The following is a 26,608-nucleotide window of genomic DNA, read 5'->3' as shown; positions in this document are numbered from 1 at the left end:
CGACATGCCCGGGACTTGTAAAAATTCCGATTGGGTGGGAATCTTGTACCCTTACATGCCTGGCTGGGCATGTAATTATTATAATTTTTTAACTGAGTATTGGTAACTTTAATGGCAACTTACTATGTACTATTTATTTAAATTTCTATTTCTGTTTTATGCTGGAATTATTCTTGATTCAGATAATAAAGCTGTTAAATTTTTGTCTGATTAATGCTATATGACAAATTCAAATATTTTTGTATGCAATAAAAAGAACTGAGCATGTAAAATTTTTATATTTCGAGCATGTATTTTTTAGACAAACATACCCGGGAGGGCATGTAAAATTTTTATGATTTTTCTAGCCCTGAAATTAGGAAAAAATTCACACATTGGTGTATGTTTCAAAAAGTTTTATTACAAAAAATTTATAATCCGCCACACACTCAAATATAAGGGGAGGAAAAACTAGCTATGCTAGCTAGAAGCTTACGCATCAACACTAGAAACTATGCATTGTTTTTTCATGTTTACTGCACATTACTGTCCTAAAAAGGTTGGCAGCTCTGATCTTTTATGCCTGTGATGAAACAATTTGATTTATAGCACTTTTTACATTTGTTTTGATTATATGAATATATTTATTTGTCATATGTATTTAATATGTTTAGAGCGTGCCGACTGAAAAAAAAGGCCCAGCATGAAGCCAATAAACTCAAATTATTTGGACTGCAGCAAGAACGAAGTACGTTTACCTTTTCCTTAGTTTTAATCTCATCAAATATGAAAATTAAATCTTTAAGTGACTTAGTTTTTCATTCAAATAACAAAACAGTCATGTCATGAGTATGTCATAGATTTTACTATTTATTTATTTATTATTTTGTATTCTAACAAAATTGTAAAATAGCTCATGGTGTAAAAAAAAAATGTTCGATATTTTAATATCCTTGCTTTTTATTAAATTTGTTGCAATATTTCTTAGCCTCATATACTAGGAAGTCTAAACTAATCTCAAGATTCTGAAACACTGTTGTAGTGCATTAAAATCATAAAAGAAAGCTTTATTTTAGCATGGTAAATCTCAATATATTTCTTAAGAGTTGTTGTTTGTGGGTGCTTCCTTAAATACTTCATAAAACTACAAAAATAAGGCTTCATTTTAATTTATTTTTTCATCGCCGTTGACAAAAATAAACTTACATTGTGATTGTTATTTGAAAATTGAATTTACAAAAATGTTTTTTCAATTACCGTTATCAACCACCAATGCTTTGCACCGGTCAGCTAGTATATAGGGGAGAAGTGGGTACATGGAGAACAGTGAGACAACAGCAATTTATTTTTTGTTTGGATATTTCCAGCCTGATAAAACTTTTTGAAGGTCAAACTGACATGTAGGTTGGCAAGTTTTTGCTATGGGTGGAGAAACCATGGGAAAAACTTTTTTTTTCCCACCTGGCGAAAATAGGTTCTTGTCAAAGTAGCAAAAATAGAAATTCGACTACTAACTTACAAACATGTTTTTTAACTCAGCAAGTTAATAAAAAACATTAAATGCGCTTTAATAAAATTTTAATTTTGATTTATTTGTTCTCTAGTTTAAAATCAGTGCTAAATTTAATTTGCTTTAAAAGTTACGGTTTTAAAACTTTTATGTTGAAATTTTAACATCGAAACTATGTATACTTTGTATTTAGGACAGAGGAAAATAATTGTTTATTTACAATATAAAGGTGATTTATTGTCTTATAAGACTAGAAATATACGGGTACCATATATACTCACTTATAAGTCGACCCCCCTACTTTTAGGAGAAAAAGAAAAACATATGAGTAGAGTCCCTACTTTTAGAAAAAAACTGGAGCGTTTTGCCGCTAATTTTAAATTTAAATGTTATGAAAAGGAGGAAAATGAAATGTAATGAACATTTTTATGTTAAAAAACGTTAGATTATTCTTTTGCTTCAAAAGGGTTCACTTTTGCAATCACGACTTTTGTAAAGAGTTTGATTTCGCTGTTATGACTTTTTTAATTGTTGCTTTTATTTTGTCAATAAAATTTTATGCTGTAGCCATATTACATTATTTTTAAAAAATGAGCATTACTTCGCAACTATCGGGAAAATTCGCGAATACTGCGATAACCCTCACATTTCGCCTAGTCGGTCGTTTACTGTAATTATTTATTCTTTATTTCACATCACCCCCAAGAACCCCCTATTTCTGTCACTTGTCGTGACTTGCCCAGATGGGAAACCTCGGGATCTTTATTTCAAAGTCAACTTACTGAATAAAGGTGATGGTGTTTTTTTCTTTATTTTTTGTTTGTATCCGATGACCAGAAGACTCTATAGCACCTACAGCCCTGAAACTTGGCACAAAATTCAAACCTACTAGGCTAATTTTTGATTAATTTCAAATTGATTTTTCTGTAGTGAAGTCAACTTCGGCAGACGGCGTGTTGACCTAAATCAACCGGGGGGGGGGGGGTTCTCGATTTGGTTTTAACGCTTTTTAACCAGTGGGTGATGAGTCTAGACATTTTGGAAGGAACAAACCTTGGAGACCTTTTTTTTTTCTTTTTTGTTTAAATCATTGTGTTTCCTTTTTTTTTTTTTTTTAGAAAAGCAAAACTGCACATGGAGGGGGAAACTAAACCTTTGTAAATGCTTTCCAAGTAAAGCAGAAAATGTTATCCTTCTTTTTTTGGAGGGAGTGGCAAATGAAGAGGATCGGAAAATTTTCAGGTGAAGGGGGGGGGGTATATTCAGGATTTTAAAGTGATTTCACTTTCCACAAAAAAAGGGGGGGGGCTATAATCGATAGGGGGTTACTTTCGGAATTTTACCATATATATATATATATAAAATAATTAAACTCATTCCTAGGACAGGAAAATGACATGAAAACCTGGGGACAAACTTAAAAAATATGTACCTTGATTGTTTAAATAATAAAATTTATTTAAAGAACAGTATTTTTCACCTTTAAGTATGCATAATTTTGTACTACAAATTAAATTTGTGGAATGTTGATGTAAATTTTTTTAACAACTTAAGTATATTTGAGAAACGAATGGGGACGTGCCAAAAGAGTGACTTCGTGGTTCAAAAAATTATGTAGGAAAAAATAAATGAGTTATTGTTTTAATCAGAATGAAATAATATCGGGAAAAGTTATTTCTAAAAAAAAAAGATAAAAAAAATCTAGGTCAAACAATTCTTGTGTTAGACTCCTGGGACATAATATTGTTAGGATTTTGGAGAATCACACATGAGACTTTTTCTTATGTCTGACGATGATTTTCAAATGTTCCACGTCCCGCGCGTTTTTTTTTTTTTTTTTTTGTCTTTTTCCCAAAAGATGGCTTTTTGGACATTTTTTTTTACTTTTTTTAAAAAAACATTTTGGGGAAGCTGTCATTATTTTTTACAGGTCTTTTACTGTTATTACTTAAGGTTAAATTCATTAGGTGAATGTTAATTGATTTTCCTTGAAAGGGGCTTGGTGAATTTGGCGATAAACAATTTAGTTGCGGAACTATTTTACATTTGAAAGCTACTATTAATATAATTTTGATGTATTTCTTTATTTGGCAAAATATATTAAATTGCAAAGGATTGTATTTAGGTTTTTGAAGTGTGTTTAATCATTTTGGTTAAAGAATATGGTTATTAATTATTCTATATCAGAAGGAGGGGGTGGGATATTCTTTTTCCTAGATGTACCATGTTTTTTTATTTACGTTGTTTTTCTGCTGGGGAATTTTCATTTAAACATTTTCGTTAGAAAGATTGGATTGCTTATCAGCCTGAATTCACTTGGGTTATTGGGTGGGTTTTTATAGTGCGGTCGCTTGGCGAGTTTGCCGATAAACAATAAAGTTGCAGGATTATTTTACAATTTGAAAGCTACTGTCAATTTAATTTATTGTCTTTTTTGTTTATTTGGCGAAACATTTTGAATTGCAAAGAGTTATTTGAAGGTTTTTTAGCTCTCCAATGGTTTTGCATGTCTTATCATGCCATAGTGAGAACATTTCAAAAGTGTTTTGCTCATTTTTTTAATGCTAAATGTTTGTTGTCAAATGGACCAAGGCGCAGGGCCATAGCTAATCATTGATATAATTGCAGGTTACTCCAAAAAAAAAAATTTCACTCTTCTTACTCATGGCCTAGGACCATCAAAGGGTTAAGGGTGTTGTCACATTTTAGTGAAAGAAAATGATTATTTTGCATCAGAGGGGGGGGGGCGATTTCCTTTTGATCATTCAACTTTATTTTTCTTTGATCAGATCGCTAATTGATCAGAGTTCGCTTCCCTCGCTAATCAGCTGAGTTGACTTTATTCAACAGACTTCCTTTAAATTCTTAGCACGGGCATAACTGTGCGGGTACTGCTAGCTAATAATAAAATTGAACAAAAGTATTTATTTACAGTGCATCATTTATATAATTCCCATTCCTTAATTTACTGAATTCAATGCAACTTTATTTGTGGTTAGGTTTTTGCCATTTTCTCCCATTTTTGCCATGGTTGTGTTTCTACTGTCCTGGCAAAAATGCATTTTTTACCGGCAAAATTACCAATTCTTTTTAGAAATATACAGGTAGTTTGTCTGTCCTTGACTGCTTTACTCAGATATTAATTCCCTGGTAAATGAAAAAAATGGTATGTTCCTTTTGTGAGGAAAAAATCGTAATATTTCTTTGTATTATTCTGCTACTTTAATCAAAATTAACTATCTTAAAAACCTTAATAGAATTAGAACAACAATCGAAACAATTTCACAATTTTTAGTAAATTTACTGTTCTCAAAGATACAATTTCTTTGAAGATTAAAAGAATGAGACTTATATAAAAGTATTTAATGTGTTGCAATATATTGTATAGTGGAGATTTAATATCACTTGCTATTATTATTATGATATTTTTATATACATAATTTAATATATATAATAAAGAAATTGATAATTGAAATATTTATTTACAGTGTATTATTTATATTATTGCAATTCCTTAACAAACAGAGTTCAATGCAGTTTTATTTGTAATTAGATTTTTGCCATTTTTGTAGTTTTTTTCTGTTCTTGCAATAGTTTTTTTCCACTGTCCCAGCAAAAAATACCCTTTTTTTGTCCTCAAAATTACCAACCTTGATGTGAACAATATTATCGAAAAGAGGTTGTTTTCAAGTCTGATGTGCGAAAAATCAACTGTGTTATCCTAGTTTTACCCCACCGTACTAAAATATCTGCATTGTTAGTTGCATTATCTCTTAGCTGTTTGATAAACTAAGCTAAGATATTGGGTGTTATTGATCTTACATTAGCCTATTAATTAACATCATTTTAGCAGTAGAATGGTGCTGTTAATTTTCTTTGAGAATGGCAGCCATTGAGTTTTTATTTTGCAATAAACGACATTAGACACCATAAGTAACCATTAATTTGTTGCCCATAGCTTCCATGGCAATTTTATAATTAAAAGTGGAGAAATTATACATTGAATTTAATTACACTGCTCGACATTGAAAATGCAACACCAAGAAGAAGTGGTCAGAAAGGGATGAAATTTGGAAAAAAGACAGACAACAAGGAATAATAAATGATCTTAATTTCAAAATGATAGGCAGAATACAGAGCAAGAACGGCATCGGCTCAGTAGGGTGTAGGAGCACCACGGACAGCGATACACGAAGAAACACGTCTAGGCATAGAGTCAATAAGGGTGTGAATGGTGTCCAGAGGGATGGCTCTCCTTCCCTTTCAACCGTTTGCCACAGTTTGTCTTCTGAACGAGGCAGGGACAGAATCTACAAATGGTGTCCAATCACATCCCACACATGTTCGATTGCTGATAGGTCACAAGAGTATGGTGACCAGGGAAGCATCTGTGTGCCTTGGAGAGCATGTTGGCAGATGCAAGCACTGTGTGGTTGGACGTTATCTTACTGAAAAATTGCATTAGGTAGTCCTTGAAGATAAGGGATTGCTACCGGCTACAGCACATTATCCAAGTATCATTGGGCCCTCATAGTGCCCTGAATATGAACAGGAGGTGATATGGAATTGTATGCAATTGCGCCCCAAACCATTATGCCACATTGTCATATGGTGGGACGTTCCACAGTTACTGCCGGATTAGATCTGTCTCCACGTCGATGCCACACACGTATGCGCCGACTATCATTGGATAAACAGAAGCGGGATTCATCTGAGAACACAACACTTCGCCATTCTGTCATCCACGTTGCTCTAGTCTGGCACCATACTAAACTTTGCTGTCTATGTTGTGGGATCAATGGCAGTCTTCTTAGCAGATGACGTGATTGCAGACCACATGCGACCAAACGATGGGAAATGGTTCTGGTTGACACGGGAACATTCAGGGTATCTTGCACCAGCTGCAGAATCAAGGAACAAGTGACTTGTGGGTCTGCTACAGCTTGTCGGTGGATGCCTCGATCTACGCATTCTGCTGTCACTCTGCTTTATTATTCATTGCAATATGCTAAATGTAAAAATATGTATCCACATTTCATAATTTCAACATGTCTAGAAAAAAGGAAGTCAGATAAGCTATTTGAGATTTTCTGAAACAGACAGGAAAGAAGCTATTGTACTAGCGGTAGAAAAAGGTTACAGTGAAAGCATTCCATTACTATCAAGTGCTATGTCACAAGACAAAACTTTAAGCCAATTTACTAATCCAGAATCATATCAATTTATCTCAGTCTTAAACAAATATGCATTAGGTGTCACTACTGTGTGTCAAGACGACATGAAATTTACCTTTGCTAAAGGCAATAGCTCGTACCAAAATCACACAACAACAATCATTCATATTTTTCCATGTATATTTAGATTGTATCAAAGTTCACTAATTCAAAAAGTATGTCTCATTGTTCCCACTTACTGAGGAACAGTGAGATAAAATTACGTTTTTTTTTTTCTTTTTTTCTTATATGTGAATTCATAGTTTTTCTAGATCCACTTTTATGATACTCATTACAGTGATGAACATTGTATCATTTGAAAGAAATTTATTTCTGTGCTTTTCAATAGTAAAAAATGCACTTGAATTTTTGTGCCTCACTGTACCCACTCTTTTCTTATTAATGAAGATGCTGTCTATAGTTGACGGCATTATTAAATGACTATATATTAAAAACTGGAATGATTATAATTGAGTGAATTGACCCAAAGAACTCAAAGAAAATTTTAATGAATTAAAAAATATAAAAAAAAGCCACTGCTGCTTCATTAAATTCAGCTGCATTTTCATCACATGCTGAAGTTGCTGATTTTGAAAATATTTTTCAAATATAAATGCATCTTTTTATCTTGTAAAACGTAAATAGTAGTATACCTTACTATATGGGTCATTTTCCCTAAACAGCGCAATTTGGACAGGGCAAGGAATGGCATTCACTGTGCCAGGGGAATGACACTTAGAGGGAATAATGCGTTTTACTGACGATATTATAATTTATGTGGGAAAAGGAAACACTACTTTTATGAAATTGAAAAAGATCCAATGTCGAGGTGTCCAAAAAGTAGTTATTGTGGTTATTTGTTTCCTTTACATTTTACAGGGGAAGGACGACAGGGGAATGACAAAAATTAAAGTTAACTTATATATTGTCATAACTGCAAACAACAAATATCAATGTCACTTAAAGTAAGGGGGGAAACTCGATACAAACAAGAGTCAATCATTCATTGAGCGATTATTACAAAATTAAATGAATTATCAGAGACAGGGTAATGACAGTCATTAAAAATACTTATCAACATTTAACTTGAGATCATCCGAATATACTTGACACTATGTATTTATTCAAAAAGAACTAATTAAGATTATTTCTATGATGAGACCAGAATTCAAAGATTAAATTATGAGTTAATACAACTATTACCAGGTGTGAGAAACATTCATTCCATTCCTCGACAGGGGAAGGACAAAAAATCAAAGGACATGTTTTACTATTTTTTTAAGTAGTGCAAACCTTGAAAAGTTTTTATTTTTCTATTTTACAACATTGCATAACACTTGTTAAGAGGTTAAACAACAATTTCTGTACAAATATGCATGGCTTCCTGAATCTTTAGAGCTGATTTTGCTTTACGGTGGAGGTAGGGACACACAGGGGAATGACATTTATCATGTCAAAAAATTATTTAAATGTATAATAATAATAGAGCGTTTGTTTTAACTTATTTTACAAGCATAAAAACATGTTGTTAAAGCATTCTAGCGTCAGTTTTATTTCTATACTAGTTAGTTTGTTATTTTTGGAGCAAGGACAAGAATTTAGTAGTTTAGAGAAAATGACCCATATTTGTCTTCTTTTTTTTTTTTAAATTTGAAGCATCATCTAACATCAGCATTTGTTTCATAAAAATTTGCACAACAGAGTAAATTGATATGTGGTTTCTTTATTTGATGCATTATTGATTGGACTTGAGCTTCTAAAACATTTTTACTCCCAATGGACTTATGAGAGATTGAAAAATTAAATATCATTCCGAGAAAGGGAAACTGTTTCAGGTTATTATTATACACTTCAAAAAGATTACTACAGTCGAGTCCCGACTTATGCGAGGAATGCGTTCCAAGACTCCTCGCGTAAGTTTAAATTTCGCGTTGTGGAAAAATATATCTATACAATTTTTTTAAGCATACCACACTCTTTTAGACTTTTATAAACACCCCTCTATGCTTTAAAGCATTCCTTAACTATACACTACAGTTTTTTACATAAAGAACTAAACTTTTAATGAGTTTACAAAATAAAAAACTGTTTTATTCATGTTGGGACTCGCGTACTACCGTGGATGAAATACTCGAAGTTCGAGGAACTAAAACGGGTTGTTGCAAGCCCAACAGAAATTGTGGTGTGATCTGCTCGGGGGGAAAAATGGAATTGAAAAACACATTTAACAGTCAAAAACAATTTTATTCAATAACGATAAATATATCTTAAAATTTGTAATATCAACATGGGTAAATAAACTACTTTTAAAACCCACAAACATTTTGACTGAAAATAAAACCCCCCACAAGAACATTTATAGGAACACATTATATAATACTGTATCGTTCGATTCCAAAACTTAACGGACTAGTCAACGCTAGTCCACCTTGAGTCCATTGCCTAAAATGGAATAGTCCTGATAATATTCAAGATGAAAGTTCATACCGTTCAGGATATTCACTCTTTAATACTTAGCATATCAAAACTTGAAGGCCTGATCCTTCCATAGGATCCTACGTGAAAGTTGATTGCAGCCCGTACCACTCGTGGCCAGCCGCCATGCTGGACCTTCCATAGACTTGACCTCTCGGACACCAAGAACCGCCACATCCGGTGAAGAACCCTTACACGCGGACATCCAGTCCAGCCAGACTCCAGGACATATTTTAATACAATCCAGCGTGAACCTTCGACGGTCTTGTGAAGCCTACGTCCAACAACATCAACTTCCGTGAAAGAAACTCCACAATCTTTCACCTTTTCATCCTTCACCACCAAAATGCCTCAAGGTGACCAATGGAACCTGCCCGCTCTTTTAGCCAGGCACAACGAACTTATTTTCTACATTTTTCTAAAAATAAAGTCCACTCGACAACATGGAACTGATGAGAAACTGGAGCACACCGCTCCCAGTAACACACTGAACTGCAGTTACGGCGACATCAAAACTGATAAGAATAATAAGAGTAAGAGATTGATTGATTGGGTGCACTCACTTAAATACATTTCCCAATTCCACCACGTGATGATGTGTCGTTTATCGAATCACATGCATAAATTATCGCTGTGAAACAACACAACACCTTTTATTTTCTAACTGTGAAACCTTTTAAAATAGTTGTTCACCTGCACTCAGCAAAACGTTACTCAACTCGGTAACAGTGACGTCACATCATCGCGTTGTGTCAACAAATGCATGATTCTGTTGGAGTTTCTACTGTGGGGAACAATTCGTCCGCCGGTTAGGTAGTGGGATAATTTTCAATGTTTGTAATACAATAAATTAAGTTACTAGAACTTCTTAAACCTTTGGGAATTGTCTTCAAGAACTAAAATTTCATATTTTCATACAATTCAACATGAAATACTTTAAGATGCACAAAATGAATGATCAACGGGAGAGAATGACATAAAATAAAACAAACACCGTACGCTCAGTATGTATAGTAATAGTAAAATGCTGCAATATAGTAGTACTGTATGGTAGATACAGTAACATATTTATGAGTTAAATAATGAAGATAATGGTGATTTTTGCTCTATGATCAGATCGTCATTCTTATGTTATATATTTCTAAATACGGTTGCTTCGCCTTTTCTTTTATGAAGTTTCAATTTGTGGCAACAGATCCTCTTCCTAAACTCTTAAATCCGTAATACAAGAGCAGCTTCCCTTCTCATAATATTTACTTTGTTAGACTGCTCTGCAAGCTTAAATATTGAAAATAAGTTCTGAACCTTTACGAATATCTCTTTGTTTTGACTTTTAATTGTACGCATGAAAGATTCAATCATATTTATTGTCGCAGGCCGTCGACGTTTTGTAGTTAAAGCATCTCGAGAATCTTAGCTTTTTTTTAATCAGAAACTTTCATTTTCTTCCTATTTTCACAAAGTTTAAATGAAGATACCACCAAGATACCAATATATTTCATCAATATTTAGAATGAAAAAAATTAATTAAGGATGCTGATGGTTATTTAGTGCACTAACAACTCGATGCGTGTGGCAACTTTCACTCTCAGTGATGCTCAAAGGGATGTAATAACATTCTCGAAATCAATATTTAGTAGGCAATAACAAAGCCAATACTTCCTTCTAAAAAATTCGTTTTGTGACCGAAAAATTCGCGTGAACTCTAAAACTCGTAACTTCACGTTATAGCCATTTCGCGTAAGTCAAATCGCATTGCAGCAGAAGTCGACTGTATTGCCAATTTAAATATTGCAATTACATAATAAATTTTATCATATTCTTATATTGGCATTACACCTGCATAATCTAATGTTATATTACATCGATTAATTTTTCTTGGTTCGAGAAAACTTTTACTGATTCTAGTTTTGAGAAGTTGGCAAGTCTGATATGTTTTTATATGTACATTTATTTTTCCTTTATAGAACACTTGTTGCTGGCAGTAACAAAAGCCAAGAAATTAATAAAGAAACGAATACAAAATGGGATGCAAAAGGACAATTTATTGCTTGCAGATGTTCTTGAATCTTTCATCATAAGCGGAGGTGAGTCATGCTTTTGAATGTTTTGAAATGTTTTTGAATAGTTTAAAAAAAGGTATTCTGATGTTGTCTATTTCTCTTCATTCCTATAATGAGTTTCTCCTATTCGCTTTTAATGTGAAAATTCATTATGGAATAAAATTTAAAAAGGTGATGAAACTTGCCAGTATTAAAAATAGTACCATATATTTTGTTTTTGTTTTTTTGAAAAACAGTGATATATACATAATGTATTTGTAGAAGTTTTACATAATTGAAACAGCTTTTCTTTGATTGTTTCCTAGTACAGTATACTCTCGATATCTCGAAAACCTTCATATGATGAAAAATTATTTTTCTCCTTGATTTTGTGTTTTTATCTAATGTTATTTTTCATTCTAATGTCGAAAAGTTTTTGATCAAAACCTTTTTATGACAAATATTTCTCAAAGTCAAATATATTTTTTTCTAAAAAAACCGCAGTTTATAGTCTTGAAGTGTTGAAGCAACGCGAGGAATGTTTCCAAAAATTTCTCACACCCTTCATTATTTCTCACAGGGGTTAAGAATGATTTGGAGAAATTTAACTACTGTCACTTTCATTCTAAAGCCCGGTGGTGTCAGAAAATCTTAGTCCTGAGGCAGGGAGGGATTGTGCCGCAAATTGCGTCATCAAAATTTTTGGGGGGAGTTTTTTTTTCCTAAAGTTTTTTCATCTTTTTTTTGAACATGAAATATTTGGAAGGAAAAAAAAGAAACTTATCCAATAAGAAATGTATACATCTATTATCGTTTTTTTGTACTTCCTAAATTTAGTAGCGGTGTCTCTTTTTCAATAAAGATAACCTCAAAGACGGGATGGAGTCAGTGTCCGTTACATAAGAGTCAGATGATTTGATTTCTTTTTAATATATTATGAATTTTCTCGAAGTACATATAGCACGCTTCTATGTAATGAATACGTGTGGCAGCGGTGAGATGGAGAAGTGAGAGGGGGAGAATAACTAAAATAAAAAAATTCTTATTGTTTATTGTTTTTTCTTTATGAATTGTTTGTAAGAACTGTCTACTATGCTCTAGTCTTTCTTGGATTTATTTCCACTGAGAAAATTGTTACGAACTGAATTTGAAGTTTGCAAATAACATATTTTTTAACTCTTTACATGAAAATTAATATACTTTTTTCATAAAATAGCTTTCGTTCGATTAGAACTTTTAATTTCATTTTATTGTCATATTTTCTACCACTTTTAAATTGACTTCTTTCAATAATTCATTAGATGATTTGTATCAAACTTTCAATGATATCGGATTCTGTTAATGGAAGAAGGACAGTCTGTTCTTAAGGAATTTTAATTATTTTTCTCAAATCGGTTTTACTTTCTTCTATATTTGAATACGTACAGGAGAAAGTTTTAGATTCATGAAAATTCTTTAATTTTGAATTTCCAATGTTCTTGACTATTCCGCAAACTATCTGTCTCTGGTGGCTTCTCATGTTTATTGGCTAAGCGATTTAAATTTCAAAAAACTTCCAGAAGAGCTCCCCCCCCCCACCTCCCTATCATTAAGACATTAAGAGTCATCTAAAACTGCTTTAAAATCTACAATTTTCAAAAAATTACCCCTCTCCCTAACATATTCAAAGACAGTCTACAATAGCTTTTTTTGAGTTTTAATTTAGAAAAATTGTTTGGGAAGGGGCACCGAACCTCTCCTCCCACTAACATTAACTAAAGATCTTACTCTTGCCAAATAATTGGAGATCGTTTTAAACTTGGTTTTCATGGACAAAATTTTGAAAAACTTCTGGAAGAGAACTTCCAAAAACTTTTTCCCCCTAACATCATCGAAAGTCAGCTACAATTGCAATTTTAAATCTTCAATTCCGGAAACCGCTTCCTGTCCCTAATGTGTACCAAAAATAGCCTACAATCACGTTTATAAGACTTAAATAAAAATATTTAAAGTTTCCAGTGGCTAGCTCTTGAATCTCTTCTTTCCCGAACATCAACAAAAGTGGTATAAAACCGCGCTTTTAGAACTACAATTTTGAACAAATTTTGAAAAAGAGCCCTTTAACCTTCTCCTCTTTCCATAACATAATCAAAGACTAAAATTGCGTTTTTAGAGTTTCAATTTCGAAACACTACCGGGGGAAGGACACCGAGACTCTCCATACCCTAACATTACCAAAGAGTGCCTAAAACTTTGTTTTAAAACTACAATGTCGAAAAATTTCCCGGGGGAGAAATGATCCCCCCTTTCAAAGTGAATATACTTACTACAAATGGCATATTGCTAAGATCTAGTAATAACATTCTGTATTTATTTATTCATACACTTAAAAATATATACAATAAAGTGTCACATGAAATTGAGGGTCGTCTCCAATCAGTGGCGGATCCACAGGGAAAGAGGCGATTAAAGCGATCCCCCCCCCCCGAAAAAAAGGTTTTTAATTAGAAAAACTTGCAGGAAAAGGTCACCAAACTCTCCCCTTCAACCCATCACAAAAAATCATCTACAACTGTATTTTTATGACTTTAATTCCAAATATTTTCCAGGGGAGAGTACCTCAACCCCCTCTCTCCATTGTTATCGAAGATCGCCGAAATTTTGAATTTTTAGAGCTTCAATTTCAAAAATATCAGCAGTATTGGAAGCTTTTTCAAAGATGTCATTAATAAAGGCCTTCAATTACATTTTTAGAACTTAGCCCTTCCACTAACATCGATGAAGATCCACTAACATTTCAGTTGTGAAGCTTCATTGTCGAAAAGTTCGGGGACAGCTTCTGACCCCAGCCGTTCCCTTAAAGCTACCAAAGATAGCCAACCATCGCATTTCAAGGCTTCAATTTCCGATGGAAAGTTCCAAGCCCCGTTCCTCCCCCCTACGTAATATAGATGGCTTACAACTGCGTTTTCAGGACTTCAATTTCAAAAAATTTCTGGAGAGGAGCCCCCATGTCCTTCTGCCCTGATTTTTCAACATCATTTAAAGATCATCTAAAACAGCGTTTTTGGATATCCTGCATTGAAAAATTTCTGGGGAAAAGTACTGAACCCCCAATTTCAAAAAATTTGCGGAGAGGAGCCCAATATCCTTCTTTCCTGATCTTTCGACATCATTGAAAGATCGTCTAATACAGCATTTTCAGATCTCATGCATTGAAAAGTTTCTGGGGAAAAGTTCTGAACCCCATGCCTTCTGCTATGTCTTCAAAGGTGGCCTACAATTGGATTTTAGCATCACTAAAGACATCTAAAATTGTATTTTTGAAGCTCTAATATCAAAAATCGACTGTGAGAGAATTCCTGAATCTCACCCTTTCCCTTCAAGGAAATAAAGATAGCAAACAATTGTTTTTTTGAAAATATACCCATAAAATTTTTAAAATGTTCCGGAGGGGCACCTGCAGGCCTCCCCTTTTCTTATTAACCACCAAATAGTCTAAATCTTCTTCTATAATTTCAAATCTTCTTCCTTTTTGAATCAAGGAACCCCGTAAAATTTGAATGGGCCCCGACTGTTGATCCTTCTATTCTGTTTTTGAATTTATGATATGTCTTATCTGTGTACGAATATAAAACTATTTCAATGGTGCAGTTATTCAGTAATACTTAATAGCATTCTAAACTACTGGGCTTATACATTTTTCTTTTTAGTTTTTACGCAGTCGGGTATTTTGTTTTTATTTCATAATTATTTTTATGTTTTTATTCTTTTATTTCCCATTTTTTAAATCATGCTTTTCATGTTTTGGAAGTGTTTTATGATTAATCTCATCTCTTTGCATCATTTTACTACCAGGGTTTTTGAGATTTGAGACTCTTCCTCCTCCCTTCCCAGTTCAAAGCATTAACCAAACTTTTAATGCTTTACAAGATTTGTCTTAAACAATGAAATCTCGTAAATTTGGTCGATTTATAGAATTGACAACTACTTAAAACCTCCATACTTCCTCTCCATTGCTTTTTAAACCTTACAGTGCTAAAACAAAAGTAAAAATTAACTATTGATGCATTGAAAAATGATTTTTAACGAATTAAACAAATTTGTATGGAAATTACTTCATTTAAATTTGTTTTGGTGTAAAAATTATGATACAATTATGATTACAATTATTTTCATGAATTTTAAAGATCTCAAATGTTTAAGTTGGATAAATTAATTTTGAATTTTACTTTCTACCTTGTGTTACTAGAAACCTGTGTTTTGGAAACTTGACAAAATTGAAAAGATGCTTCACTGAAAATTGCATGCTTCTGTTTCGGGTTTCAATATTTCTACTTCCTGCAAATATTTCAATTGTTTTGGAAATTGGAAGTTATTTTGACCTATGCTTCTTCAAATTAGCTTATTTTATTTTTTTTTATTTAATTGCTTTGATTTCAGTTATTTTTCAATTATTTGTATATTTACTTTTTTTGGGGAGAACTAAATTTAAAAAATTAAGGTCTTAATTTTTCATTTGTTTTCAAACCAAGAACATTTTATTCAGCTAGTAGAGTTTTTTTATTATTATTATTCATTTTTTTAATTTGTTGTTTGACATTATTCCTTTTTTTTGCTTCTAAAGGGGGTGCATATTGACTGTATGCCATTGATAGACCTAGAGCACCCATCCATTCTTTCTTGTGGCACCACTGTCAGCAGATTGCAAATAATCACTTGAGAATTTCGACACCTTGTTTCCTGCCAGTTAGAGACAAGAACAGGCTTTCATAATGGAGTAGTTAGACTAGAAATTTAGCCAAGAGTGGCTCACCTTACCCACCTGCTGCGGGTTGGTGTACACCACCTGCTGCAGTGTATGTACACCACCTGCGGATGTTTGGGCCCTATCTTGCCATGTGGCATAGAACACTAATGTCTCACTTAATCTACTTTTGCTCCAAGCAGGAGTCCTGGCATGCAGCCAACTGCTTCACCTCACACTCAAGCCATTTTCGCTCAAACTAGAAGAATTATTGCCAACATGCCAGCTGCTTACCTAGATTTTGTTTGAGCTAAAAGGCAGCCAAAAAGCAATGTTTTTAATTAATGTCTCTGCTATCTAAAGTCACACACATATCAGAGTAGCCAATCAAGTTTTCCTGAAAAATCAAGAACCTTTCAGTGTCCAGTCCCTGAGCCCTAGTTTACAGCCGGTCTCCCTGAGATGAGGTTACAAGCGAACAGATGCCAACAGGTTTTAATAATAAAGAGAATACACTTGTTCATTATGGGAATTGGATACAGAATAAGAGCCTATATTTTTCGGTAGAATATTGCATTATATTACGATCAACTACGGATGCACCAGATAGTATTTTTGCTGGATACCAGGTTCTGGATATCCTGCATCTCTTCATTTGTTGGATTCAGATATTCATACCAGATATCCTGTAGGTTTCCGGCTTTACAGTTGCTTTTAGTTACATTGCTTGTTCACGTAATTTTATGTAATGCTGCATCAAAGTAATAAATCAAACTTGTTTCACACATCATTTCTTTAAAAACGTATTATTGAATTATTACTCACACTTATCTTAACAATAAGTCATAATTATAATTAAACTTGCATGATGTAGAAAAACAATAGTAGAAACAAAATAACCTTGTTATAAAGTAATACAGTTTTTTGTTTCTAGTTTTTTATGACATAAAAAAAATTTTGCTTTGAAATTCTTTTTATTAAGAAAAGTACACATGTAAAATTTTCTAACATACAAGTAGAAAAAGAAAATACTAAAACAGGCCATCTTCACTTTTTTAAAAACACATAATAAACTTATACTTAAGCAATCTGCTTAAAATTTTATTTTAATCCCAGAAAATGAAGTTTCACATTCATTAAAGGTGCAAATCAGTATATTAAGCTTATAATTAAGATTTATGATAAGCAAAAAACTCACTTTCTAAAAAACAAATTAATAAATTTATACTTAAATAATAATTTTTAAATGTTACTTTAATTCCAAAAAATAGAGACACACAGTTTTAAAAGAAGCAAATTAACATCTTAAAATTATTGAGAGCTAATATGCTTAACAAGTTCACTTCATAAAAAACAAATTTCAAAACCTTATACTTTAATGTATTAAATCAACTTAATATTTTTCTTTTGCTCCAAAGAAAATACTGTTATGTATATTGGAAAGATGTGAAATAATATCTGAAACATATTATTAAGAGTTATGCTAAACATTTTTCCTTTTTTAACAAATTAGTATTAGTAAACTCATACTTAAATAATCAACCTGCAAATTTCCTTTAATTCCAAAAAAAAATCCTGTACACATTCTTAAAAGGTCCAAACTAACACCTAAATATTATTTAAAGTAATGCTAAACAAGTTCACTTTTTAAAAACAGATTATTGAACTTATACCTTGATAATTATCTAAAAACTTCCCTTTGATTCCATCCAAAAAATACAAATACATAGTCTTAAAAGATTATAATTAATTATCAAGGGTTATGCCAAACGCGTTTACTTTTTTAAAACAAATTAATTAATTTAAACAGTAAACTTAAAATTTTATTTAAATTCCAGAAAATAAAGTGCCAACAAATTGGTAGCTACCATTTTGATGGAGTTCTCAGCTTCAATGAGATGACATATATTTCCAGCTTGGTTATTCACTATTCCAGATTGATGAGTCCATAAGGAGGATCAAACTGCAATTGCTGGATGTGACAACCGGTCTGTCAGTATATTGCATGTGTCGCTAATGCTATTCAGCATTAACGAATTGTCAATGAGCTCAAGCTAGGATCAAAATTGAATATGGCAGTTAGAATTTCATGCAGGGTTGCCACGCACCGGGAAAACCTGGAATTGTCAGGGAAAATGAAAATGACCGAATGGTCAGGGGAGATCAAAAATAACTTAAATTACTGGAAATGTCGGGGGGAATTTCTTTCATTTTCCGATTGCTCTTATTTGCCCACTTAGCGCAACGCTATGTGACGCTAAAAATAATTTCTTTTTGATGCCCTCCCTTCCCCTCGGCGCCATCCATTCGGATTTTATTTTATTTTTCTTCTTCCCCCTGAAGTTCTTTCTTTCAGCTCTCTGGCACTTGGGGTGCGGGGTCCCCCTTGAAAAAAATTCAAAGCTGAAGCGTTCAGAACTCAGCTTTAGATAATCTTTGAGGGACTTAAGAAGAAGGAATTCAAAGACTTTCTCTCAATTAATTTTAGATGTTAAATTCTTAAAAATTTGGTGATGAAAAGGGGGAACTGCAAATTTAAGTCAAATTTAGTGAACTTCGGGGAAGGAGTTGGGGAGGAGGGGGGGGGCTCTCTCCCCCGAAAATTTTTCCATGCTGAAGTATTGGAAGGCTATTTTGGCATTTTTTGAGTGAGTTAAGAGTTGGGGAATTCGGGGGTTTTTCTCGGAACATTTTCGAAATTTAAGTATTAAAACTTTGGGTTGTCTTTGGTGATATGAGGAGGGGAGTTATGCTCTTCAATAGAAAAATAAATCTCAAACACAAACTTACACTGCCCTTAATAAACACAAAGAGAGGGGGGCGCGGGTATTCCGCCGCCCAACCGGAAATATTTCCGTTTCTGAAATTTTAATACATAGCTCTGTTTTGGACTATCTTTAGATGACTTAAGGGGGAAGGGAGTAGGAAGCTTCTTTCAAAAAGTTTCCGAAATTATAGTATTAAAACTTTTAGGCGGTCATAAGTCATGTTTATAGGTAAGGAGGGTACCGTTCCTAGAAAAAAAAATTTTTAGAAACTAAAGCCTTAAAACTCAAATTTAGGATACTTGTGGTGAATTCAGAAAAAGGGGTTCGGGAGTTCTCTTCCAAAAATTTTTTGATGCTGAAATATTTAAAACGCCACTTTAGACTATATTTGAGTGCCTTAAGAGGGATGTGATTCGGGGGCCCTCCCTGGAGTGAGGATTCAGTTCCCCTATTGCTTTTTTTAATTAATGAATATTGGAAACTGTACCTCGTTTAAAAAATGTATCTACTTTACTGAAGTGGTTTTTTATGGCTAATTTCACCTCCTGCTATTTTATAAAAGAATTCGTTTTCAAATGAAGACTATTGGGGAATGATGCCAGTTTATAATAATTAGTCACGCATACCCTTCCCCCACCTTTCCTTCTTTTCTGGTTTGTTGGCGCTACCTTGGGTAGACTCTCCGATCATAACTGATGTTATGTTGGAAAAATGAAAATCTTATGTCCCAAGCAATTTTATTGCTGCAACAAAAATGTTTACGATCGGCAAAAAACTAATGGCGGGTAGCCCCGAACGCTTTTACCCTTAACATTATCCAACATTATCCAATTGCGTTTTTGGAACTTCAATTTCGACACATTGCCGAAGGAGACCTCCTGAACTCCATTCCTTCGATAATGCATTCAAAAAGCGTATAAACGTTATGAAAGGTGGAGTACAATTTCGTTTTTAAAACTTTAATTTCGGGGGGAGTCCGGAGCGCCCCCCCCCCCCATCCTTTCTCTAATGTTTTTGAATGTCGCCCAGTATTGTGATTTTGGGACCATCGGCTTGAAAAAATGGATGTTGGAGTCCCTGAACCCCTCCTTTCTCTGAACTTTACCAAAATAGCCTACCATTGCGTTTTTTGGACTTCAATTTAAAAAAAATTCTGGGGGAGTACCCACAGACCCCCCGTTATTGGCGGTTTTTTAGGTTTTGGAATTACGATATCAAAACGCTTAAATATTACAATTTTAAACTAAGTTTATGTTGTTAGAAAAGTCAAAAGCTTAAAATTCAAATCAAACAGATTCCAAAACTGGCATATTCAAAATCTTTAACATTTATACACATAAATTTTTCTTTAAGTACACATGCTTGGGGGGGGGAGCTGAAAATATTTTCCGTCTTGAACACATCACCAAACTTGCACCCATGATCCCCACATCAACACCAGATAACCACCCTAACAGTACCAGATAACTGGCTGGATATCCTGTCCAGAGGGTAGCGGTAGGATCAGATATCTCCGGATACTGGATAGTAAAAAAATGGCCAGATACTGGATAGCTACCGGATATCTGGTGCATCCCTACCATCAACTGTTATTAAGGAATATTATCTTTCATTGGCTAAATTTTAAATTATTGCATCACAGTGCTGCATATAGATATTAGCATTATTTTTACCGTAAGAATAATCATTCTCCCTTTTTCCCGCTCATAGATACTCCAAAAGTTGCTGGATGCTCTGCTGATTTTGTAAACAATGCATTGAAGAAAGTGGGCACTGGTGATGAAACTGGAGGATTAAACCTAGTTGAGTCAAGTTAGTTCTATCTTCAATATTAGTGTATATAGATCTTAGATCTATATATACACTGAAGCATCTTGATGTATCTCTGATTCTTTTGCGTCTAGCAAGTATGCATTTCATCAGTACTATTGTTCCCCATTACCATGTTCTATACATTCATACTTTTCATATGTAAATGTTAGTTCATCCACCAGTGTGAATATAGTGTATATTCTAAGTTAGTTTTCATATTTGAATTTGAAAATTGAGGTCTTGCAAATTATATTCTTTAAAAAAAGTCAATAATAAGAAAAAAAAATGATAAAGTGAAATATGAGTGAACTTTTATGTGTCATAGCTTTCACATGCACCTTTGTTGTTAAGAGATATTTTTTGTGCATAAATTTCCCTTTTTCCCCTCTATTTTTCTTTTTTTCATAAGATGCAGTATATGAATTTTTTTTCCTCAAATGTTAAGGTTAAACCATTCAAAAAGGCATGAATTTGCTATAGCTTTGTAAATATTTGATTTATTATTATTATTTATTTATTTATTTATTTTTTTGAAGGTCAGATGATAAAAAATAATTTTATACATAATGCTGAAAAAGGGTATTACATCATTAACACTGGAGAAACTGAAAATTGCCATGAACCTACATAGTCAAAAAGGACCACCATGGCTCCTTTGTATCTTTTGAGGGAAATTCTTTTAACATTTCTTCATAATAAGTGGATGTGCCTAACACATCTCGGATACCTCATTAAAAGTTAAGCGATAATAGTGTCTAACACTGCTATCTGTATGCCAAAATTTAAAATTTATTTATTTATCAAAGAGCAATTATTGCTCAGCTGGTCAAAGGTCTCCAGTTTGTAGCATTTTGAAACTCATACTGGCTGTAAAAAGGAAAATGTCAAGGTGCAACTAGACTAAATGTTGTATTCACCAGCTAATTGGAACTTTAACCAGACACCTAAACCGCCAATTGAAACCTTCCTCTGCTAAGAATTCAATAGGCAGATTTGATGCATGATAGATGTTCAAATCAGCTTTTGAATGCAATCATAAAGACCCTTATTATGTTACAGTAATTAAGAGAAGATTATCATGATTTTTTTCATCAAAAGATTACATTTTTCCAGTGTTAATGTATAAATGACTCAATGATTCAAATAAATTCTGATGATTACAGAAAAACAACAAATAAAAGTTTTTGAATTTTATAATTTGTACAGTATGGTAGCACTACTGTAACAATTCCTTCAATTTAAGATACTTTTCAGAGACATAGTTTTCAATATCTTATTTTACCTTAGTTCTGCAAAACAAAGTGACTCCATTGAATACTATTTTCTAAGCATTTGACTGGTTCACAATAGAATGTTAAATCTTTTGGATGCTCTAGTTAATTTAGAGCATATGTAAACCATGCTTTACAAAATTAAAATTATTTGATGAAAAAGTTTTAAAAGATCTTGTCCGTTGAAATCAGTTGACCAATTTTTCTCAACATTGAAATTTTAAATTTTTTCTTATCTTTTATTGCTTCTCTAATTAAGAGATGTACCCTGTATTATTTAAGCTCTTGTACTGCTAATACTATATTAGCTATATACTTAAAAATGCAATTAAGATATAATTCATACATGATTTTCTCTACAAAAAAGATATTTTATCCTGTTTTTCATAGGAGTAACCTATAATTTCCTTCCTTTTTTTTTATAAAAATAAGAGCCAGGTTTATTTCGAAAATAGATGTAGCAATTTTTGAACATTCTCCAAAGAAAAAGAAGTAAGATGCTTTTTTTTTTTTTTGCTAAAGCACTTGATATTTACATCATGTGCATTCTTGTATTGCAGATACTTGAGATTGGAGCTAAAAATTAAGCTAAAGAAACTATGATAAAAAATTTGAAACTGTATAAAACAGCAAAATTATCAGCAATAAAAAAATTTAAAAAATATACAAAAATTCAAAAGTGAAAAATTATTTACAAATACATGAAATACAAAATAATTCAGACAATAAATGTCATAATCTCCTCTCTGGCATGCCAATATCAGTCGCCAAGATTTTCTTCTGTCAAAGAATATTTGAATAGATGTTCTTTGTCTTTCTCTATGTTTTCATTGCATAAAGTATAGTCGAGACTGTTATATACGCCAATGCAGGTTAATTAAAACATTTAATATAACTCTGATTATTGCTTATATTTTTTATGGAAGACTTATTTTATTTTCTCTGATAATGAAAATACTTTCATGCATACAATTTATTTAAGTAAATGAGTGAATTTCAGCAATGTAGAAAGAAGTAGTTAGTATTTTCGTAACTAGAGATACAATATTACTTTTTCGGTGTCACAGATTTTAAATGTATGATCTAATGTTTCCCAATCATGATGAATTCTGATCCAAATTTTGTTTTTTTTTCTATAATAAACAAGAACTATGAGAAATAAAGAAAAATTTGTAGGTGGTTATGTTATAAACAAAGCTGTTGAGGTGAACTAATTTTGGGGTAAAGGAATCGGAGGTTAAATTCCATGAGTTAGTTGGATTGAATTTGAGGCAAAGGAGTCAGAGACTAAAATTCAAGGAGTATAAGTCTTTTTTTTTTCCTCGTGGACCCTGCAGCCCTAGTTCTAAATGCACTCTAAAGTTTCGACTTTAAGAATATGTAAGCAATTGAAATTAAATTTATCCATGAATGTTTCACTAAAATGATCTTTTCACCAATAAAGACATGCTCTTCCTCTGTTAAATATTGATAAGTTAATTTATATTTTTATTTCTGCACTGGAAGTTATTTGACCTATTAAATTATCTCGATGAGTATACCTGTAGTTTGTTAAATTTTAAATTACTATTCAAATGTTAATATTATAAGTATGCAAAAGCTATGGTCATTTGTTCCTACTTGGCAAAAATTATATTATAGCTTTACAATTTCAATCATTTAAATTTAGTTATTGTACATTGGATGAAAGCAGCAAAAATCTCCTCTGTCAATGGCCAAACTTTTTATCACCCTTTCATTAAACTTCAATAATGTTATTGCTATTAATCACTGCAATTTATTTTATAATGGATAATATCTTTAAAAATCCACGATTTGTAAAAATAAAACAAAAAAGAATGAACTGGGAATGAAGTTGAGAACGCCTAAGAAATTTTTTCAAGTTTAAAATCCAGCATAATTGTTAAATGTTAGCAATCAGATAAAATAATGCTGTCGAAAAAGATTGCATTCTCATGATGGGAGTTATTCTGCATTCCTTACTTTTATGTAGATAAAAATCACTTTTTTTCTGCAACACGATTTTATTAGTATACAATAGTTATTAGTTCACTAATTAGGAAATGTTTCCTATTGAAATTACTCGTAAAATCTAAAATTGAGCATGATATTTTGCTATTCCAATTGAATGGCATCCTTTTATTACAGTCAAACTCGCTTATAACAAGCCCTGATTTAAGGAGAACCTGGATTTATCGAGGAAAGCAGACAGGTTTGGTTGGTACAATGTTAAGTCTGTGAGAGCAAAATTTGCTTTTAATGAGCAAACTCTGCTTCAAACAAATGATATTCAGTGATTCACAAAATTTACATTGGCTTCCAGCTGACCTCATCTTTTCTTGGAAGAATCCTTTGAATATTCCAAAGTCAACGGAAAGTTAGCGATGAGTCATATATCCTGCGGACAAGTGATTTAAGGGTTCTTTTTAAAAATTTGTGGATTAAAGAAGCATTAGAAAATTACATATCTGTTGACGCTTAAGTTATTGCTTCTGAGTTCGAGGTAACCACTTCAAAAAATATTGTTGTTTAAATTCAAGCTAAGGCAGGTGAAAAAAATAGACGATAACGACAAATGTTAAGGATTTGAAGTTGGACTACCCTCAACATGGCTTTTGATAAAGAGAAAAAAAATCAAAACTTTTCTCGAAGTGCAAATAATGATGTTTTTTTGGGTTATAAGTATTCCTAGGAGGAAAAGTAGAAAAAAATACTAGAAGAAGACAATCAAATTCATACACATTAACCAACTTTTTTGATACTGTATAAAAAAAATAAAGCAAATACTTACAAATTTTTATAATTTTTTCTACAAACTCGATTTTTAAGCGCACTCGGTTTTAGCGATGAAATATTGTGGTCCCTTCGCTCTCATTATCAGCGAGTTCGACTGTATTATTATAGTTTTCACAGTATAGAAGACCCTTATAATTTTTAAGAAGTGCCTTTAGTTTTTAGGATGTACTGCGTTCATATGATTTAATCTATAGTAGAGTCTCAAAAATCCGAGCTAATTGGGGCTCACACCACCTCAGATTACTAAAAGCTTGGAGTATCCGGAAAGCTCTGCATACAATATAAGAATGTGCACTTTTTACTTCCTTGTGCAATGAAAAAGAAGTATTGACGTCACAAAATATTTACGACTCGTTTTTCAACATAATTTTGCATTCTAATTACCCCTAAACAAATGTGAATTAGTTTTTTCATCTGAATGTATCTATGTGTGTAAACTTGGCAGCCAATTAAAAAATGCATTTTGAGTGTCCTCGAATCCATTTTGATAAGTTTTTCACAACATTTGAGTCCATGTGTGCGCGGTATGTACCTTACATATCACAAAAAAATAATCATAAAAGGTTCAAATTTTGTCCATAGGATTTGTTTAGCATCAACTTGTGCACTTCTGTTTTTCGTTGCAATCTGATGTTCCAAAAGAGCTATTCTTTGTGACAAAACAACTTAATAATAGTTTTAAGTTTTTTTTTCTCCACATATCAATTTATTGTCTGCAAAGCATCTCCTAATCCATCTCTCGTACTTCATGAATATTTCATGCTACTTGGCAAGTGTTGTTGACATTGGCCTTTCATAGCTTTTTATTACTTATATGTAGTTCAAGAAATTTGAGCGTTGCAAAAGATTTCAATTTTCAGATTTTAATGCCAATCATTTTTTGCTATAAGAAACATACTTTAAAATAAAGCAACTCTAATTAAAGGGAATCTATGACTTTCGAGGCTTGGATTTTTGAGACCCTACTCGATGTTAAAGTTAAACGTGTTTAGTTAAGAATTCATGTATAGAGTTTTTGTTAATGCACAATGAGAGAATTTTTGTTAATGCACATAGAGCTTGCAATAATCTATCAAAACTAAATGTTTTATCACCATGTTACTTAAAACTTGGAAAACATTTTTGCTTGGTCTGCATAATCTAGTTTAGAATGAGCTTCTGTGTTTGAATTAGCTTAAAAGTTCTGTGTATAAACATTTCAGAATTTTTATTCAACATATCAGTATTCACTCTCTTGTTAGCAAATGAGGGGAAGAATAGTTTTTGACTTGATCTTTTGGGGGCTCATTATGAAAGGAAATGTATGTCAAACTGTGAGTACACTTTAAAAACAAATATATTTTAGATACAAATAATGGCACAATATTCTATTTTCATTAAAAAAATATTTTAAACAAAAGTACTTTTGCAGAAAAAAGGCTTTAATTCGTTTTTTTACTTAAATTATTTTTTATGAAAATGTAAATGCATTTTTTTTCTTTCTGTAAATATAAATTATCGAACTGTGATACTTTATTTCTGGTAAACTTTGCATTTTTTTTTTTTTTTTTTTTTTTTTTTTTTTTTTTTTGTACATTTTCAGTAGCCCCATGCAATTTAAAATTTCTGTATCCTATGAAAAGATGAAATTATTTTATTTGTTTAACCTCAGATATTCCACTTTTTTAGTAAATTTCACTCCTACTTATGATAATCTTGTTTTGCTTTTCTTATACATTTGTTCTCGGATTCAAATTGGTAGTGCATTAAATGTCATGATTTTTTTTTTTTTTTTGCTGTTCCTTTGAAAAGTTATTTTGCATGTGGAAATGTACATTTGTAAAGAATGTAAATATGTATAAAAGCAGAGGCATCTGCAGGAGCAAGCAGGTGTTGTAGTTAGTTGATTTTTCTCAAAATTGGAGAAAAAAAAATTTCTTAACTGAAATTTGTAACAGGAAATTAGAAATTATGTTTTGGTTATAACTGTAGAAAAGTAAATGTTTAGCTTAAAAAGATAGGCAATGGAAAAAAGGC

General features: G+C 32.3%; 1 protein-coding gene across 1 annotated transcript in view; it reads left to right on the top strand.

Moving 5' to 3' along the window:
* LOC129218523 (protein CREBRF homolog) overlaps positions 1–22,640 on the top strand; it is a 34,854-nt gene extending 12,214 nt beyond the window's left edge. Inside the window, exons 3-5 of the mRNA XM_054852812.1 lie at positions 654–727; positions 11,145–11,264; positions 20,424–22,640. Of these exons, the coding sequence (XP_054708787.1) occupies positions 654–727; positions 11,145–11,264; positions 20,424–20,530 (301 nt within the window). The 3' untranslated portion in view covers positions 20,531–22,640. The remainder of the gene's footprint in view (positions 1–653; positions 728–11,144; positions 11,265–20,423) is intronic.
* The last annotated feature ends 3,968 nt before the right edge of the window (positions 22,641–26,608 follow it).

Source organism: Uloborus diversus, chromosome 3 (genome assembly GCF_026930045.1).
Source record: "Uloborus diversus isolate 005 chromosome 3, Udiv.v.3.1, whole genome shotgun sequence".
Lineage (NCBI taxonomy): Eukaryota > Metazoa > Arthropoda > Arachnida > Araneae > Uloboridae > Uloborus > Uloborus diversus.
This window is presented reverse-complemented; position numbering and strand designations above follow the sequence as displayed.